Below are 21,612 nucleotides of genomic sequence, written 5' to 3'. Positions count from 1 at the left end.
TTTGTTTTTATCAAGTCAGATAGTTGTTAAATAATTAATTACCCTCTAAAATTAAATTAGTCTCCTATATAAGCTTGACAAAAGTCAAGAAAGACTAACAACCTCAAAGTTCTTCAGTGATCTGATTAGTATACCAAAATCACTACCGAATCAAACCATCTTCAAGAAACAATGTCTCTTTGGAATTATTTTACCAAGCTAGACAGAGAAGAGGATAACATCTCTGGCTCTGGCAGAAAATCAGGATTTGCTGAGTGCAATAAGTGCAAAAAAGTGATTAAGCTGTCTCAAGGTAGCACCAGTGGAGTTAAAGCTCATTTAAAGTAAGTGTTTTACTCTTACTATAATTTAGTATATTTTAAACCACTGATCTCAAAATATAACTAGATAGCGTATTCTATTGTTGTTTTCGAAAAAATATTGAAGCAAAAATTGGCCTTCCAAGATGGCGGCGATCAGAGCTCTTAGCGGTGAACCGATGTACATCTAATAAGACTATTGCAATATGAAAGAAAATAATTAAACAGTTTTGAAAGAAAAACAAGACAATGAAACAAATTTTTAAAAAGTTTATAGAAATGAAATGATTTAAAAAAAATTAGACAATTAAAGAAATTGTTAATTTAAATGTTAAAGTTCAAAATATTCGATATAATTTTTTTATGTGCAATTTACGATTAAATTAATATTTATGTATAACTTATGTACCTTTTAGTTCTTAGTTACCCAATACAGTGTGCTAGAAGGTTGATAACACAACTGAATGGTAAGCGGCAGTGGTGTCTACCTACAATTTTGACAAATTTTATATTTTCAATAACGCAACATGCAGTTGTGCTACTAACCTTCTCAGGGCGTGTCTAGGGGATGTCTGCTACGTCGCTGGACATACCCAAAATATGTATCTTTATATATTTTTTCACAACTTCAATATTTTGAATAAATATGATGCGTCGGTAGATAAAAGCAAACAGAGCGAATAATTATAGCAAACTAAAGCAATAATTAAGCAAACTATACAAGGTTAATTGTTCGAACAGATGGTGAGAAGTTATTAATCCGGGATAACAGTTAGATTTACGATTTGGTATTTTATTATAGCGCTTTTCAAATCGAGAACGGTCTAAAGTTTATTAAAAAACGATTTATATATTAAACGGAGGTTGTTTTAATTTTTGACTTAAACAAATTAATAAAAAACTTGAATGGACATACCTTTTTTATTAAGTTATAAAGTACTTCTTTTTTTAAATATTTTCTTTTGTTAATTTAAAAAAAATAAAAGTTATTATTTCTTAGAGAACAAATTCCGGACTTCCATTTCAATTAAACCCTTAGTAAAGTTTTAGTCAAATTCTTTTGATATTTATCATCAGGAGAAGAAGACTACAGTTAACAACAAGCATATATTAAAATATATCAATGGACATCCCCAATTGTTTTATACAAAGCTGTGTATCTTTTTAATTACTTGCATTTTGAACAATATAAAAAGAAAGTAAGGGTTTTAAACACTAAAAATTAAATTCGGACTTACGTTTGTACATACACTAAGCCGTCTTACCTCATATATGCGTTTCTCAATGAGGAAGGGGGGGGATGCTAAAATTTAACATTTTTGGGAAGGGGTTAAAATTGCGACTTATCCAAAAAAATTCCTGTACAGGCCCCTGCTTCTAGCACAAGCATTGGGTAGTTAAGAACTAAAAGGTACGTAAGTTATATTGCAAATGCTAATTATTTTAAATTTGAGATTTCTGCACAAGTAAACAAATACTTTTTCTTCACTACTATTAAACAAACTAAATTGAAACAAACTAAAATTAAAACTCCTACTTAGTTTTACTGAGAATCTGTGTTTTATCATATGTGCCCATAATTATGAAAGTGGTCTAAGTCAAAATTTAAAAAAAAATGAATTTATCACTTATTTCACACGACATGATTTTAAACTAAATATATTCAATGTAATTTTTACGATATCGTCAAAAATGAACCTTTAAAAAGTAGTTTTAATTACAACGTTATACGGAATTTTTAATTTATTCAAATGCGAATCATTAAATATCTCGAAATAAGAAATATGACTTAGACCACTTTCATAATTATGGGCTCATATTTATTCTAAAAAACGAAAAGCAGAAAGTTAACATACAACAAGCTATTGTAAGAATATGTTTTGTTAAATAAAAAAATATTTATACTTGAAGTTTATGTAATTATGTAATATTCCGTTATTTTTATGAAAAAAATCTTATGCTAAACAAAAAAATAGATTTTTATTTGAAACTTATCAATATTTGAGCTTAAGATATAAAATTTGATTATCATTAGTTTCTTAATTTTCATATAGCCGTTCGTTGTATACGCCGCCTTCTTGAGAGGCCAAAACTGGCTTCGAAAAATTTTGCGTTTATATGAATAAACGAGCTGGCCCGGATAGCGATCCGGGCTAGTTTGTTTATTCATATAAACGCAAAATAAAATTAAGTTGAAATAAGGACAACGTCGAGATCTCGGTAAACGGGCTGGCTCGTTTGCCAAGCCAGCCCACTTTCCATATAAAGAGGCCCTAACTCTAAATTTTCATCAGTCAACAAAAAAATCTATTAAAATGGCTGCCCACAGTTTAAAAACAGAACCTCTGATCACGTGGTATTAGTTTAAACTTTTATAGCATTTGTTTAATAAGACTGTACTTCAGGATAAAGTAACTACTTCACGCGTTGACAAATTACTAAACAAATTACAGGTAAATAAGGTAAAGGAAATTAGTTGTCGGCACGAACAGATTTTCATCATTTTTTCAAGATAAATATTTGTAAATTTGGGAACTTTTTTCGTGTAAACAAAGTCTGTCAATGATAAAATAGATCCGTATGGATAATTTTAAAATGACTAAAAAAAGTATAGCGAAGTATAAAAAAGCCTAAATTAAATTTTTTATTAAGATCTGGTTTCATTCAACTCCTTGGTCCTTCATTCACCAGCCTTAATTTTGTGTATTTTTTTAGTATTTTTTCCGACATGTCGCCATTTTTTGCCTCGGCTACTTTATAAGCTCCATAATTTATATTCCTTAATGCATTATTTTTTTAGTAGGTGCATTTTCTTATAGACTTTTTTATAATTCATTTGATAAAGCATAACCTTTTAAAAAGTTATTCAAATTTATAATTATCTTGCAAAATGCGGTCAGATATTTCATGTTTTCGCTTTTCATATTTCATATATTATTTCAATTGTCATAATAAGCTCATAATAACCCATTTGTTTTTGTCAAATAAAAATTAGTTTATATATAGCTGGTAAATCATTTTATGTTAATATTAAATAATTAGTTATTCTTGCGGTTTGCCATAAATTGACTTTGCTAAATTCTTTAAAACTGTGACAAATTATTTTTTTCTTTATTGTATTTACATTCATTTTATGTATAAGTTATTTATCCTTTACTGTATATATTTCTGTTGTTAAACATAAAAATAGAAAATTCTATAATATTCATAAACTGGATGTCTACAGCAATATAATAGATGGAGTAATTCCCTAGACATGAAACCATTGTGCTCTAGGTAGCTACAAAACAATTTGATTTTGTATTATTTATTTTATCTCAAGTTATACATGTACTAAGGCAGTCAAGCAAATGATCTCAATTTCTTTTCATTGTCCGCGTTATTTCTTAAGGTATTAAGAATGTCTATCTATATAAAATTAAGCTTAAAACTTGGTTCTTTTGCTGTTATCTTTAATAAATGAGAGGAAGTTGAAATGACTGGTTAGACGAGTCCAAAAATTTTCGTTAAATCCGACAGACTTTAATATAATTTAATTTCTATTGCTTAAAACAAAAGATTTCTAACTATGCGCAACGAGCATGGTTCGCAAAAAAAACAATAGGTTGCACGTCCATTTCTTATATGTCCATGGTAAAATGCAACATGATAAAAAAAAAATTATATAGAATTTTTAAAAAAACACTAATGTGTCTTGTGGTTCATGTATTTATTTTTTATGAACTATCTACTACTGAAACATTGTAATTCGCATCCTTTTAAACATATATAATTCCACTATTTTATTTCAGATCCTGCAATCCGCTATCTTTTTACCAGATGCAAAAAGTCGATAACGAAAATAAAGAGAAGAAATTTCAAGAAAAGAGGAATGCTCAGGCAGAGGCTGATAAGTCCAGTACCATAAGAAGATATTTTGGTCCTATTAATAAAAACAAAAGGCTTGATAACCTCCCACATGATGCATCATCAAGTCACCAAACAAAAATGGACGACTTTACTGAAACAATAAAGTGGCCTTCACAAAGTGCTCAACAGTTGGAATTTGATATCATCCTAACCCTTTCACTAGTTCTCTCTAACCTCCCGTTTCACGTTATTGAAACTGCTGGCTTCAAAATGCTGCTGAATTATCTTTGTCCACAAGCCAACCTAAAAAGTCCAACCACCTTATCCAAATTCAAGCTACCAATGATTTATCGCAATCTAAGACGTGATGTAAAAATGCAAATTGAGAGAGACATCCCGCATTGCGAAATGGCAGCTTTCACTACAGATGGATGGACTGCAAGAAATGGTGATCCCTTCGTCTCCCTTACATTGCATTATGTTACCAAAGACTTTGAACTCAAAAACTTATCTTTGGATTGCCAAAACTTTATTGGGAGACATACAGGGGTTTTGCTTGCACAAGGAATAGACCACATGATTTCTCAATTTCCTGGTCTTCAGAGGGAAGACCTTTACAAAGTGGGTGTTACTGATGCTGCAGCCAACATGAAGAAAGCAATCACGGAAAGCAAAGAGATCAGTGATCATCTAACCTGTGCCGATCATCTGCTCAACACTTGTTTAACAAAGGCTGTAGAAAAATCAGAAGGAATCAATGGTATAATTAAGAAATGTAAAGGACTTGCTCAAAGGACCCACCAAAGTTCATTAGACTGGCAGGACATCAAGAAAGCGTGCGTGGAAGCAAATATAGAACCAGTAAAGATCATTCAGCCAATTGTAACAAGATGGAATTCTAACTTTATGATGCTTAAGTCAATCCTCAGATTGAAGGCTGGTTTACTGGTTGCTCTAGAAACTCTAAACAAACCAGATCTTCAAAGTTTGATTCCGGATGAGTTAGAGTTTATTAGTATTTACAACATTTTACCATTTCTGGCAGAATGTAAGCGATGCTCTGATTCCTGGTCTTCTGAAAATCTAGTGACTATGCATAAAGTTCAAAAAGACATATTAAATCTCCACTTACTTTGCAAAAGAACCATAAATGACATTGAAGAGCGTGACCCTCAAGTTGCAGAGTGCCTACACAACTTCATGAAAGAATTTGAGAAGGGTTTACCTAATTATGGCGTTGGAGTCAAATACTATAATGTGGGTTCACTTCTGCACCCATATTATAGAGGATATACACTCAAAAATATTGCAAACAGTGAGGAAGGAAGGGAAGCCGCCATCAAGGAATTGGTTGACAATCACCCAACCACAATCCAGTTCTGCGAGTCATTGGTTGATGATCATACTTCGCTAGAAACATCAGATCTTGACGAAACAATGGATCCAGTGGACCTTGAGTTTTTGAAAGACAGGAGGCAGGTTTCAGCGCATCGCCCTGGGACTTCACAGCCTAGCCAATCAAAGCTCAAGCCACCCTTGATGCTTGAATTTGAAAAGTATCAGACTATGGCCTTACCTGAAAGGGATGTGGATGCTTTAGAATGGTGGAAGCAAAATAAAAATGAGTTACCTTTGCTAGCTGGTCTGGCTAGAAGTTACTTGGCTATACCTGTGACTTCTGCTTCATCAGAAAGAATGTTTTCAGTAGGAGGTAGGACAGTTACTGATTTTAGACATAATGTAAAACCAGAAAACACTAGCATGTTAGTTTTTGTGAGTCAAAATTACGCAAGGGTTCCTTCTAACCTCAACGATTGGGAAAAAACTTGCGAAGAAGAGCCGTATGAATTACCACATGTCACACCACCAACTAAGAAGACTCACCAACAGGGAAAATTACATAGTCAAACTGAAACTAAAAAAAGAGGTGCACTTGAAAAGGCTTCTCCAACTTTATCAGATACTCAAACTGGTCCTGAACCTAATAAGCAACAACAGCTACAGTTAGATACTCAAGAGAGTCAAAGGACTCTAGCTCAACAAGAAGGGTATGAAGTGACTCAAGGTAAAGACCAAACTCAAAGTGTCTCTTTGTTTATTCCAATGACACTCCAGCACAATCAAAGTAGAATCAAAAAAGCAAAATTAGGTAATATAATGAAGTCGAATTAGAAGGGGAATGAGAAAAAAAAGTACAGAGCATCTGAGCTTGCAAACATTTTATTAGAGACAGATGATGATATATCTGATGATTAATTTTTTATCAATAACTTGTTTGTTTAAAACTGTAAATGTAATATTTACTAATAGAAATACAAAAAGCAATTTAAAGTATCTTTTTTTAGTTTTTCGGTAATCAGCAAAAAAAGAGGTAATTTGTGATAAAATGCGGTAAATCGTGATAAAAAGCGGTAAAAAGTGATAAAAACGGTAAAAAGTGATAAATGCGGTAAAAAGTGATAAATGCGGTAAAATTGCGTATTACGCATTTTTACGCAAAATTACCGCGGTAATTACGCATTTTTACGCATTTTTACGCTTTTTACGCAGATTTACGCATTTTTACGCAAATTTACACAAATTTACGCATTTTACGCAAATTTACGCATTTTTACGCATTTTACGCAAATTTACGCATTTTTACGCATTTTTACCGACGGTGCGGTAACGCCGATGCTTAATGTAATTACAGGCCTGACGGTTCCAGTTAAGAAGCATTGCGCGGCTTGCATTTCATGTACAAAATTGCAATTGGGGTACATATTCAGTAGTTTTACAATAACCAAAAACTTGATTTTTGTTATATTTAAATTATATTTTAATATCGTTTATTTATAATGTGATGTTTATTCAGAAAAAATTTAGTCATTAAAAAAAGCATTTCACTACAACAGTCAAATTTTTGTTTTAGAAACTTATTATATTTTATATTTTTTTAATTTTAAGTAAATTAACCTTTTTTTTAAACTTTAAATTAAATATGATTTTCAAAACTTCAATTTAGTTAAAGGAATGTAGAATAGTAAGTAATAGATAAAATGTAAAATAGTTTTTCTATATTAATTTAAGAAACTTTCATCTTATCATTTGCTAACTAATTCATTGCGTAAAAACAAGTTTCTCCATCATAGAATAAAAATATGCAAGAGAAAAAATATAAATTTTTTTTTCTAATAAAAAGGAAAAAGTGTTTTTTTAAAAAAAAATGCTTTTTGCAAATATAAGGTAAGTATGGGTATTAAGGCCCACCTAACAGACTTTTGGTCATTTAGGCTTTAAAAATTAAGTTTAAAAAAATATTTTCGATTGCTGCTTAAGATTAATCATTCCTTGATGTAAAAATCTTATCTGCATTTTGAGGAAATAATTATAACAAAAGTTATTCATATTTTTGTAACATACCTTAATTGGGCCTTATTACCCCCTTATGGGGGTAATAAGGCCCATGTAAAAAATACAAAAAATAAATAAAGAAAAACCAGAAAAAAGTTTGGAAACATTCTTTTAATGCATATTTTATCTCACATTTATAAAGTAATAAATAATTTTGCATATTTATATACTTTAAAAGAATCAATTTTTTATACAACAGTGAATAACAACAGAAAATTAAAAAATTCAATAAAGAAATGTTACAAAGAAAAACATTCTTTTGTGGATTTTTTGGAAGAATTAGTATGTCCATTCTTCGCAGAATGGACATACTAATTCTTCCTCATCTTCAGAATCATACCCCATGCACGCCTCGTGGTACCATACTTTACATTTACAACATTGTCGCATACTTTCTACAGACTTTTGCTGGCATAACAAACAAAACCAATCATTCACATCCACACTTACAGACTTACTTTTCTTTGCGCTTGGTTTTCCTTTGCCTTTATTCTTTTTATTAACAGCTTTAGAAGTGGAAGATTGAGAATAATCTTTTTTCAGGTCTTTAGAAACATTTGCTTTTCCTTTGCCCTTATTCTTATTATTAACAGCTTTAGATGTAGAAGATTGAAAATCTTCTTTCGTTAGGGCTTTAGCAACATAGTGAAAACTTTTTTTGCGACCGACCATAGCCATATTTTTCTTTTTAGCAGGACTCGGCATTAAATCATTGAAACTTGCATTAAGATTAATTTCAGGTTGATCGACTGAAACTGTTGAGGGACTGGTTTGGGTGACTGAAGCTGATGAAGGACCAGATTCAGTCGATATATTCACCCGATTTTTAGTTTTTATTTTTACTTTTGTTTTAACACTTGCATAAATATTACATGATGAGTAATGATAACGAATAAGTACTTAATCTTAAAAATTAGACTTAAGCAATTTTTGACGAAACTAACAAAGTAATCTTGCTTTGTCGAACGCGCGGTAAAGAAATGCTGATTTTTTTTTGCTGCCAATGATAAAACCAGATAACTCTAATATTTTAATGTCGAAAAAAAGTTTCACAATTTATTTTTTCCCTAAGTTTGGATTAGTGGGCCTTATTACCCGCCGGGCCTTAATACCCATACTTACCTTATTTATTCATGGTATTAAATGTATATTTTTGTGTTTCTCATTAGTTCAATTTTGTGTAAAGTTCTTTTGATGTAATTCATTTATGATTATAAATTATGTTATGTCATGTTATCTTATTTGTATATAAAAATATTCATTTATAAATTGTTTATAATCTTTAATACTAAATACGTTAAAAATAAATAAAAGTAAAAGATTATGTTAAGTATACGATTGTTTTAAGAAAAAAATTATAATGAAGTATAACTTTTTGAAACACCAAGTTTAAATTTCGTTAGTAATATTTGTTATAATATTTTAAACGATTTTTAAAGCGGTGTTAAATTAATTTAGTTGCAGCGCAGTACTTTAAAATACGCTAATAACGTAATTCAACTTTAAAAATGTTGGTATCACAGCTGTGTAAATACATTTATTAGCATGAAGTTTTTGTTATGCAATAAAGCCTCATAACAATGCCTTCAATTTAATATATATAATGCAGCACATAATATATAATTCAATATATATAATGCAGTACAAAACATGTTATTCAATATGTATAATGCAGTACAGAGTATCTAATTCAAGACATATAATGTGCAAAGTTATTTTATTATGCAGTGTAATTAAATTAAGTAATTCAAAATATAAAAAGCAGTGCGGAAAACAATACCAACAATGAATGTTGTATGGCAGTAGTATTTTTTTTTAATACCTTCGCTTCCAACAAAGCTGCAAGCAACCACTAATTAAATTTAGAAATTACTGGAAGAGAAAAGATGAAGATTGTAGAGCAAGATCACGATTGACAGACGCCTTAAAGGATTGCAAATTATATGAATCAGGAAAGCAAGATAAAAGAAGCGAATTCCAAAGAACTGATGTTCAAGGAAAAAAACTCGACGAATAAGGGTTTTTGGAGCACTTAGGAACAGCCACAGAAAAAGGATGAGACTTAATTGAATGACGAGTAACACGAGAATGAGTTTTAGTAGATGGCACAAAAGAAGCTAGCTCTTTTGAGCAGTTTCCATTATAGTATCTGTAGAAAAGAGAAAGTGAAGCAACATTAAAACGATGTGATAATGGTTGGAGGTTGGCTGCAAGAACAGGTCCAACTATATTTACAATGCGTTTTTGCACCCTGTCTCAAAGAGAAAGGGCGTCATTAAAAGATCCGCTCCAGATATGGCAACAGTATTCTATACAAGGCCGGATTTGAGATTTAGAGACAGAGAATAGAATCCGAAATAATAAAGTCTCGAGCTGGATAAAGAGATGCACTTTTGCAGATGTTAATTTTGCAACAGATTTGATATATGGTTTCAATGAAAGATTGGAAGTAAGAGATAATCCTAGAAGATGAAGAGTGGATGACTCATCGAGTACATTACCGTACATAAATATAGGAAGATCTAAATTATTGCAATAACGATTGGCTGAAAAAAATTGAGTTTTACCTGAACTAAATTTCACCAGCCACTGTGAGCCCCATGCTGTAGCAGAAGTGCGATCCTTTTCAAGCATAAATGCTCCTTTCAAGCAATCAGAGGGTGTTGGCTTCTTATTACCACAAGAATTAATAGTAGTATCATCAGCAAACAATGCTACCTTAGATGTGAGAATACCTGGAATTTCGTTAATGTAAATTAAAAAGAGTATTGGGCCAAGTATAGAGCCTTGAGAAACCCCTGAAGTTACAGAATAAGAGGAAGAGTGCTGTCCATCAAGGACAACTTTTATAATACATTTGAAAAGGAAGGATTTAATAATCTTAAAGATATTACCAGATACACCATAAGAGCTTATGGAGAAGACCAGCATGCAAAACTTTCTCAAAAGCTTTAGAAATGTCGAAAGCAATGACCTTAACCTCTCCACCTTTATTTTATGTCCGATAAAACCTATCGGTTGTTACTGTTAGCAGAAAATATTGGTTTTTAAAAAAAATTTAGCATATATATATAAATATATTTTTGTTAATATTTTTTTAAAAAGTAAAATATATATTTGTATAACTTCAGTTTTCTGCGTCTGCAAATTTAGGTACTGTAAGTGAGTAAAAATAATTTAAGTGACAAAGATAAATAAGAAAACATTTATAATGAAATAGTTTCTGATTACAAAATGATGGTATTCAAAAATTTATTAACCCCTCAATAAATGCTTAAAACTAGAAAACTTTTCTATTTATTTAATGAGTTCTTGCCCAAACCTAAACCCACAGTCAATGGACGCACTTTCCACTGTACCAATATTTAGGTAGTTCCATTCCTATTTAAAATAAATAGGGATAAACCTAGAAAGGGAAATAAAGTAAAATATTTGTGCATGTGCAGAAGCAATTTTTACTCACTCACCGGGGCTGAATTTTTAGCCGAAGAAGATTTAATTGTTTTAATTGTAAAAACACATTTTGTTTAAAATTTTTCAAATTAGTTGTTCTTCATTTTTTTTTTAGCGTATTTATGTGAGCACTTCAGTTCAGCTACAAAGAATGGAGTCCATTCGTCGTTCACCTGTATATAGTCATTTTTTTGAAACTGTTAGTGGTGTATCTACTATACGTGCTTTAAAAATAAGCGATGAATTTATTTCTGAGAATGAATCCAGAATTGATTTTAATCAAGAAGTTAATTTTCAAATACTTAGCTTGAACAGGTTAAATCATAATATAATTTTTTATGTTTAAACGCAATATGTTATTTTATTTTGAAACAAAATCAATATCATTTTTGGACTGCATATGTTTATGCAAGTTATTAGATGTTTGAAGTTGTAGAGCAGATATTTTTGATTATTATTTTTGTGTTAGATTTTAGGTTAAAATAAAAAAAATTACAAGAAAACATATGAGAGTTTAAAGGATTTATTCATTTTTACAATATTATTAAACTATAATATAACCATTATTTTATTAGTAAATGTAAAGTACATTTCATAGTTAAAAAGAATATAAAATAATAATAATTGAATATAGCACTAAGTCAAGTTGTATGTAATAAATGTATACAAAACAGAACAATATAGAAATGTTAATTATGTTAGAATACTGAAAATAGCAGTGGTGTACCGGAATGGAAATTTGAAATTTCAACTGGAATTGGATTTCCGGAAATTTTATTATAATTCTGGAACAGCAACTATATTAATGTTATTTTTTCCTTCAAGATTAAAGTGAAAGCCTGTACCTCAGCATTGTGGTTACATTATATATATGTATAACCTTTAATATATATATAAACTATTTCATTTTTTTGATTCCTGTTTCATTTAAATATAACATATTGTTTATATTTGTTTTTATAGTTTTAGGAATCGAAAGTTTCAACCTGCATAATATTTATATTTAAAATTATTTCTTTATTTTCTATTTTTCTATTTAGGTTAAAATTGAAAAATTACCTGTAATAGGCATCCTATAATTGTAACTATTTAAAGTTCAAGTAACATTTTAAATGAGATTATTCTCAGAGGCACGAAATATTTTTGATAAAAAAGTTAGTTTGTTGTTTAAAACTGAAGAGCAACTCTTTTTTCACCACAATATTCCTAAACTTCCGGAAATCCTTGCATAATTGATTATTAAAAACAAAATTTCATTCTTTTAGTTTAAAAACTTATGTTTTTAACTAGGTTTACCTACACTTCTTTATTGCCCTGTAGGACAACAATTTTATGATCTAATTTTCAATGTCTGTGTCACCTTCCGGCCTAAAATATTGTATTTCTGGCCCAAACCGGAATGAACTAAAAGTCACATATTATATTATATAATTTGTTTAAGTGGTTGTAGCTATCACTTCTTATTTTCGGTTGTGTCACAAGTTTATTAATATTGACATAAAAAGTGTTCACTCGAAATTTGTCTGATACATAAAAATAATAATAACAATATATAAATGCTGAAGCAGAAATAATGTATCCCTACCGAATCTATCACTAGGTTGTTGCAGCCGTTACTACAAACATAACCACTCAACCGAAGCCGTTCCTTGAGTAGGACAACCATAAAACACCAAACAAGCATTTAATTGTGAATGTCGCTGGTTACAACACTATTGTGAATGTAGATGTTAGTAATCATATCTGGACAATTTTAATCCCGAATTAATCCCATATGTCTAGAGTATCAACTTCATTTTCTCAATTCCATCTTTTAATCACTTTATTTTTGTTCACATCAGAATAGTCTTTTTCAATAATAGTTCAATAAGCACAAAGCTTTGTTAAAAGTGTCTGATTTTTTTTTGTATCCTTGGCTTATATGAGATTCATTAAAATTTATCAAACTTTAAATTTGAATTAAACATTTAACATTAAATAATAAATTAAAAATTAGACATTAAGTTAAACATTAAAACTTATTAAAATTTTCAAAAAAACCTTTTAAAGCACAAGACCTACATGACTATTGCATCTGATTGGTACTTGAGTTCAGCATGCTTTACTTTCAAATCATCCCATCTATGCAAGAAAGTTACAAAAAATAAATACAAACTCTGCAGAACACTAATATAGTTGATAGAATTAATGTACCCACTGACACTTCATTGCCCTTTAAGTTTAGTGGATGTCTAGCGTAGAGGATGTAAAAATCTAACTTGCATCGCTCTTTTAAGCATGCTTGTAATCCAGAATTTTTACCAGACGTATTGCTTCCATTATCATACAGTTCACAACAATTCCTTATATCAATACCATTTTTTTCCAAAAGATCTAAAATTGCAGTAATCATGGATTTACCTTTAAGGTTTTTAATTTGTAAAAAAGTTAAGAAATTTTTCATACACGTGGGTAATCACATAATAACGTAATATCACAAAGTTTTGATTTACGAGAGAAACATCAGGAGTAGAATCTACAATGATTCTCCAGTGTTTTGCTTTTTTTATTTCACGTTATTGTGCGCTAGAACTGTTTGAAACATATTATCTATTAGCTCTTCACAAATAGTTTTAGTTATATAAAATATATTCCTTTTGCTATTACTTGCCAAAATGTCAATGTATTGCTTTGAAACTGGATCAAATTGAGTCAAAAGTTCTAGCATATCTAAATAATTTCCATTATTTGACTATTACTTCATTATGGTATTAAAATGCTGAACCTCGTCCAGCTTATAAACGAACAACTGCTACTATTCTTTTTAAGATCACAGCGCAATAATTAATCTCATTTTTAATTTGGCTTATCATAAAATCATCAATAAGAGTATTTTGTTTTATAAAATGTATACGCCTAAACATAAATTGGTTATGTTCCTTTGCCGATTTTGTGGCTAAAAATAGTTTGTGCAGCCTTTTTCAAAGTGGAAAAATAATTTTTCCAAAATATGATGTCGTAATCGGTTGAAAACAATTTACAAGCATAACAAAAACATATCCAATGGACTCAGAAAACATTGACATTATCACACTTTTAACCATTATTTAAATCTTTTGAAAATATTTAGGCATTTAATTATAATATATATTTAAATATTATAGTTAAATGCCATAAATTCTATTCCATAATTAATAGATTTTTCAAACTGCAGTAAATTGTTTTAAAACCTGTTGCCAACAGGTTTTACACAAAGAAAAAAAAGGTTAAAATTATAATTATTAGTAATCCACTAATGTATTTAAAGGAGTTGCTTATTGGGAAATTTGAAACAAAGTGTTTAACAACATAATTCTGTTTATTAAACTTTTAATATATTTAAGATGTTATTAAAGATCGTAAAAATTAAAGTATGAAAATTCAGAGTAAACTTCATCATTACGCATTGTAGATTTAGCACTTATTATAATTAAAATTAAACCGTTAATTATTTTTGACTCAAACCTAATTTTATCTTTATTCTTATTTTTTAATTACATAAACACTTTGCAAAAACAACTTTAAACATTCTATTAAGTTTTATTTAGATGGTTAGCGCTTCGTTTGGAAATTTGTGGACATGTTATTTCAATGTTTGCAGCAATGTTATGTATTTTAGGGCGTGAAAATTTATCGCCTGGAATGGTTGGTTTATCTATATCTTATGCACTTCAGGTTATTGTTTTCCTTTATTTAACTTTTTTTTTTGTAATAAAATATTGATAAGCAGATAAAAAAATTTAACATTTGAAACACTTTTAAGTTTTGCGTTTTTTAATTTATAAGACTCAAGGTCAAGTTATTTAAGTAGCCAGCAATTAACAAAAACTGCTAATCAAGCATTAAAACTTAATCTTAGGTGACACAAACATTAAATTGGCTTGTACGATTGTCAAGTGAACTGGAAAACGATATTATTTCTGTTGAAAGAATAAAAGAATATATTGATGTTCCAACAGAGGTACCTTATACATGTGTGTGTATATATATATATATATATATATATATATATTAATATATATATATATATATATATATATATATATATATATATATTTATATATATATATATATATATATATATTTATATATATATATATATATATATATATATATATATATATATATATATATATATGTATATATATACATATATATATATATATATATATATATATATATATATATATATATATATATATATGTATATAAATATATATATATATATATATATATATATTTATATATATATATATATATATATGTATATATATATATATATATATATATATATATATATATATATATATGTATATATATATATATATGTATATATATATATATATATATATATATATATATATATATATAAAACATAAAAACTCTTTTGTAGTATTTGTGTTAATAAGTCCCTGAGTAATAAGGTATAATATATATATTAAATGTTTCTCAACTGGGAGGTAATTCATTGTTATTTAGGGTGGTAGCCCTCCCTCTATCACAGCAATATAAAGAAAGCTCATAATTTAACATTCCTTCATCTTGTGTAAGATATTATGGGTAATAAAATTGATGCAAATGATTACTCAGCCTTTAAAAACTTAGCACCGTCTATCACACACCTCGATATCTGAATAATGGAGCTCATTAGCATCATTTTAGAAGCTATTATCAACCTGCAAGCCAACCAAATAAAAAAACTTGAACAAAAATTAGATGTTATTGAAACCAAAATCAAATCTCAACCAGTCACCCAATCAAGCCCACACCAGCCATCCTTGAGTAATATTGTCAGAAACAAGCCAAACTCATCGCCACAAATCGGTCAAGTCTTTATAACTAAAGCAAGCAGCTAAACGTGAAAAGAATATAATAATATTTGGTGCCCCAGAACCAGTGTCCGTAGCAAATGTCACCCAAACACCGCCATCAGCGTTACCCTGCATCACAGAGATCCTAAACGTTATAGGCTTTACCAATGATATTGTTAATTTCTCCAAGCGTCTTAACACAAAAAAACCATCAAATTGTTGGCCTATTGTTGTAGAATTCAAGAACATTACTAACAAAAAATTAGCTCTGATAAACTCTCGCAAACTCGCTACACATGAGAATTTCAAGACATACAGAGCCAGTCCTGAATTATCTCCTGCTGAAAGAGAACTTGAGTACCAACTACGCAAAGACCGCAACATTCGTAATGATAAACTACGTAATGATAACCCTGAAGCACCCTTTCACTGGGGCATTTGCGATGGAGCAATCATCAAGGTCCTTACTTCTCGCTCCACTCTAACTAACTAGCAATAATCTCAACACCAATCGCTTACCAACCATCTGTACCACTAATATGCGCTCACTCTGTAACAAAATTGAGATTTTTAATCAATTTCTCATAGATACCAACATCGAAATTGCCTATTTAACTGAAACCTTGCTTAACACCAGCTGTAAGCAAACTATTCTTTCTCAAATCAATAATAATTACTCTTGCATAAGCACTGAACGTCAAGATCGCATGAGTGGTGGTACTGTTATATTCATAAAGAAAAAAACTCAGATAAAATAGAAAAAATAAAATTAACTACAGACTACTCTTTTAACTTGGTGCCTAAACAAGAAATCGAACTAGCAATCGCTCGTGTGTACCCAAAATTATCCCCCGAGGATACTCTTCCTGCCTAGTTATATGTGCCTATATCCCAGTTTGGTCTATAGTGAGCAGCGCAATGCATCTTATAAACTTGCACAACTCATTAAACCAGCCATAACTAGTTGCACAATCGGCAATAAACCACTAATATTTCTTGCAGGGGATCTAAATGGCTGCCCTACTGACTTTATTTGTTGTTCTCACCAACTCATTCATCTCAATACACACCCCACCAGAAAAACATCTATTCTTGACATCACCTTGAGTAACGCCCCTAAATGCTATGTGTCGAATACCCTTCCTAGTTTTGGTAATTCAGATAACCTTGTTGCAGTTACTCAACCTCCTCTAAATTTCTATAAATCTACTAGCCCGGTTCCCCACAAGGTTGCTTCCCGGTCAGGTAGAATTGCTGACGCTGTTGCACTGATACGATCTACCATTATTGAAATCTTAGTTGATTCACCGTATGAAATACAAGTTGCTTTCAACAACTTTTATTATTCTATACTCTCTGCCCAAGACATCTGCCAACCTCTAAAATCAACAACCCTCGTTAACCCTAAGCCTTGGATGACACCACTTATTCAAGGCCTTATTAAAGAGCGTCAACAACTCTTTTTCTCTGGGTTCTACAAAAAGTGGAAAGCACTTGCAAATCGAATTGGTAAACTAATTACCAAAAGAAAGAGAATCTATAACAGGCGTTTTACTACTTGAAAAACAGATTTTTGGCGTGATATCAGTCTTGCCGATAAAGGTCAAATCACCAGCCCTATCTCTGAGACACTAGCAAACCAATTAAATTATCATTTTCAAAGTGTTTGGACTAGCAAGGTACAACTCAGCCTCTTATACTTTATTAACCAAGAGGCAAACTCGCCTTCTACCCCCATTTTTACCCTTAATAACATTGCTAACCAACTCAGTAAACTCAAACTAGGTTCCTCGGGACCAGATGATCTCTCTCCGTTTTTACTCAAATCTGCCTGCTTTGAAATCGCTTCATCACTCTGCATCCTATTCAACCACTTCATAGAAAACAGTTACCTACCTGTCCAATGGAAATCAGCAAACATAACGCCGATTCCAAAAATTTCTAACCCACTCTCGTCTAATAACTATCGACCAATTGCCATTACATCCGCATTATGTAAAGTTTTTGAACGTATTATTACCATATTCATTGTCTATCACACCAAGTACTTATGGGTCTCAAACAAACAGTTCAGTTTCCTTCCAGGCCGAAGTACGATGGACGCTATTATTCAAATTATAGAGCACTGGAGTCATGCGAAAGATAACAACAAATCAATTTATGCAATATTCTTTGATTTCGAAAAATTATGTTTTTGATCTTGTCAGTCATGACAAGTTACTGGTAAAGTTAGTGAACATTCTACCTAGCTGGCTCACCACTTGGATCGTAGTTTACTTATCTAACAGTTAACAAAGAATTAAAACAAATAATCACACCACTGACTTTATGAAAAATATCGAACCAGGTGTACTTCAGCGTATTGTTCTAGGTCCAATCCTGTTCATTCTATTTATTTCCGACATTAACGTCTATCTTCCACCTGAAACCATCCTCGAAAAATATGCTGATGACATACTGACCTATATACTTAATGATAAAGTTCCAACCAACCTCAATCCATTTTTGATGGCGTCGCTCTTTGGACTAAGGTAAATGAAACTTAATGGCCCGAAATGTAAAAGAAGAATTATTCCCAGATGCTCCGAAATACCTTTACCATCCATTGTACTCAATAATACTGAACTTGAAATGGTCAGCAGCCACAAATACCTTGGAATTATGCTCAATGAGTATATTGATTGGGATGAGCAATGGACAAAAGTTCACAACAATATAAAATTAGTAGCATATCTGCTCAAACGTCTTAAGCAAAGTGGACACACTCAGCCAAACCTTTTACAGGTTTACCGATTTTACGCTATTAGCCACTTGATATATAGTGTTCCTATTCTCACTTCGTGCAGTGCTGCTGCAAAAATAGAGATCCAGCATTTTCATAAAAATGCCCTGCAAATAATTGGAATTGATGTAACCAATTCAATCAGCTTCAATAATTTTTTTGACATTGAAGAGTTACTTGACAGGATCTGTATTAATATACTAAAAAAGATCCTTGCAAACCCATGCCATCCTATAACCACTAAATTAACTCAAACCAACAGCAGAAACTCTAATAGATTCCCGTATACTTTTAACACCGCAAAAACTACTACTTACCAAAAACTTTTATTCAAAAATGCCTCCGTATCCTTCGTGATTGCGTCAGTGACCTCTACCTCCCAAGCAATATTGGAAGCTCTACTGCCTTTTCAATGCATAAATAATATTTTCCTCTCCTGTATTCTTAGCAAACTATTCATATTAAAGGACAGATAAAGTTGTACAATTCATTACCTGTAATGCTATTCAATTTGTAATGCTATTCAATAAAGATTTATAAAATAAATAAATAAAAATAGACCACACAGGTAAAACCTCAAATGTTTACTTTTTGAAAATTTCAAGTTTAAGATATTTTTATGATGTACTTGTACTATTACAATTTGAAAATTAATAACAAAAAAGTGTTACAAGGTTTTATGGTTATTTGAAAAAAAAGTCGACATAGTAAAAAACGCAGTTGTCCCTGTTATTTAAAGCTAAATCAATGGTAAATTAAATCTTATATATAGCTGATCTAAATAACCCTACATTCACAGATAAACCTACAAAAAAAGAAGTTAAAGGGAGGAAAAGAGAGTTTGCTCAAGATATAAGATTTATAAAACATATAACAGAAATACCATGTAGTTGTGTTAATCTAAAGTATTTTGAAGCTACAATAGAAGTTTTTACAATAAAGTCAATATTGTATTTCAACACCATAAAAGCAAAGGATAGGCAGGATTTGTATATTTCTTCCCTTATTTCTACTCAAAGCATTAGCACCGACGAAGCAGATAAATAGTTAAATAACAATCTCAGTTTCATAGTTGTTCATATAAGTACTATTTAAGCATTATATATATATATATATATATATATATATATATATATATATATATATTTATATATATATATATGTATGTATATATATATATATATATATATATATATATATATATATATATATATATATATATATATATATGTATATATATATATATATATATATATATATATATATATATATATATACATACACATAAATATATATATATATATATATATATATATATATATATATATATATATATATATATATATTTATATATATATATATATGTATATATATACATATATATATATATATATATATATATATATATATATATATATATATATATATATATATATATATATATATATATATATATATATGTATATATATATATACTATATATATATATAAATATATATAATATATATATATATATATATATATATATATATATATATATATATATATATATATATATAATATATATATATATATATATATGTATATTTATATATTATAAGTATATATATATATATAGTATATATATATATTTATATATATATGTATATATTTATATATGTATAGGTATATATATAAATATGTATATATATTTATATATATATATATATATATATATATATTTATATATATGTATATTTATATATCTATAGGTATATATATAAATATATATATATATATATATATATATATATAATATATATATATATATATATATATATATATATATATATATATATATATACATATACAGGGTTTATTAAAAGTTCCTGCACTCAGTATTTACGACGTAAAAACACGTCGAACTATCATAATGTGCCAAAAGTTTAAATATTTATTCTTAATCACATACTAAACAACAAAAACAAGTCAGATCTCAAGAAGTCCTCCTTTCGCCTTGATCCAGAGGCGCTTGCGGAATGCTTCGACCGCGGCGGACACCATATCATTGTCAAAAGTTGCCCATTCTTTTTTGATTGCTTGCCGTAGAGAGTTCAAATTTGGATGACGAACAGCTCCAACCTTGGCCTTCATAATTCCCCAGATGGAATAGTCGAGGGGACTAAGATCTGGGTTGTTTGGAGGCCACTCTTCTCGTGTGATGAAACCCGGAAAATTGGCACCAATCCTGGACGACCGTTGCTTTGTGGGCTGGGGCGGAATTGTTGAAACGTCCGAAACCGCTGTCAAAAGTGTGAATTGGTCTAAGTTACTACCTCTGTCGTCAAAAAACCATACAGGTAGTTTTGAGCTCTGATTTTCACTCCTTGATTGACAAAAACCAATGGCATCTTGTCGTCTCCCGTAATCGCTCCGAAAACCATCACTGCTTGGGGTTGACCTGTCTTTGTAGCAATTCGACCTTTCTGGTTTGCTTCTTGAACGTTTTCAGCGATTATCCGGTCATTCTGATGGTTCACAAACTGCTCGACAGTGAAGAGACACTCGTCCGTGAAGAGAATCGTCGAGGCGTTCGCCGGCTTGTTGAATCGCTCAAGAAGCTCCTCGCAACGGGCCAAACGAGTGGCTTTCATCTGATCAGTAAGTCCGTGAGCTTTTTGATTTTAGTTCGGGTATTTTCCAAGCTTTTTGTGGACGATTTGCCGAACTGAACCTTCCGAAATCCCTTCATCTTTGGCCATTTGTCTCATCGATCGTTTTGGGTTGTACCGAATCTTGTCGCGGATTTTTTTAACATTTTTACCCGAAGTTGCAATTTTTAGTCTTACAGAACGTCGACGATCATCAATGGAACCAGTTTCTTTAAGTCGCTTCAAGCAATCGTAAACTGTGCGCCGCGGAACATTCAGAAGACGAGCGGTCTCCGATGCTTTTTTTTTCTCTTTAGCTTTAAAAAATTTTTGGTTAGAAAATACTTTTAAGAGTCCCTCAAGACTTTTGAACATAT

General features: G+C 30.2%; 1 protein-coding gene across 3 annotated transcripts in view; it reads left to right on the top strand.

The window, feature by feature from the left end:
• The window catches only part of LOC136075242 (multidrug resistance-associated protein 1-like), a 146,071-nt gene that overhangs the window by 80,516 nt on the left and 43,943 nt on the right, over positions 1-21,612 (top strand). For all 3 annotated transcript variants that reach the window (XM_065787784.1, XM_065787785.1, XM_065787786.1), the window contains 3 exons: positions 11,110-11,309; positions 14,561-14,687; positions 14,872-14,973. In XM_065787784.1, the coding sequence (XP_065643856.1) occupies positions 11,110-11,309; positions 14,561-14,687; positions 14,872-14,973 (429 nt within the window). The remainder of the gene's footprint in view (positions 1-11,109; positions 11,310-14,560; positions 14,688-14,871; positions 14,974-21,612) is intronic.

The sequence above is a fragment of the Hydra vulgaris genome, chromosome 01, assembly GCF_038396675.1.
Source record: "Hydra vulgaris chromosome 01, alternate assembly HydraT2T_AEP".
NCBI lineage: Eukaryota > Metazoa > Cnidaria > Hydrozoa > Anthoathecata > Hydridae > Hydra > Hydra vulgaris.
This window is presented reverse-complemented; position numbering and strand designations above follow the sequence as displayed.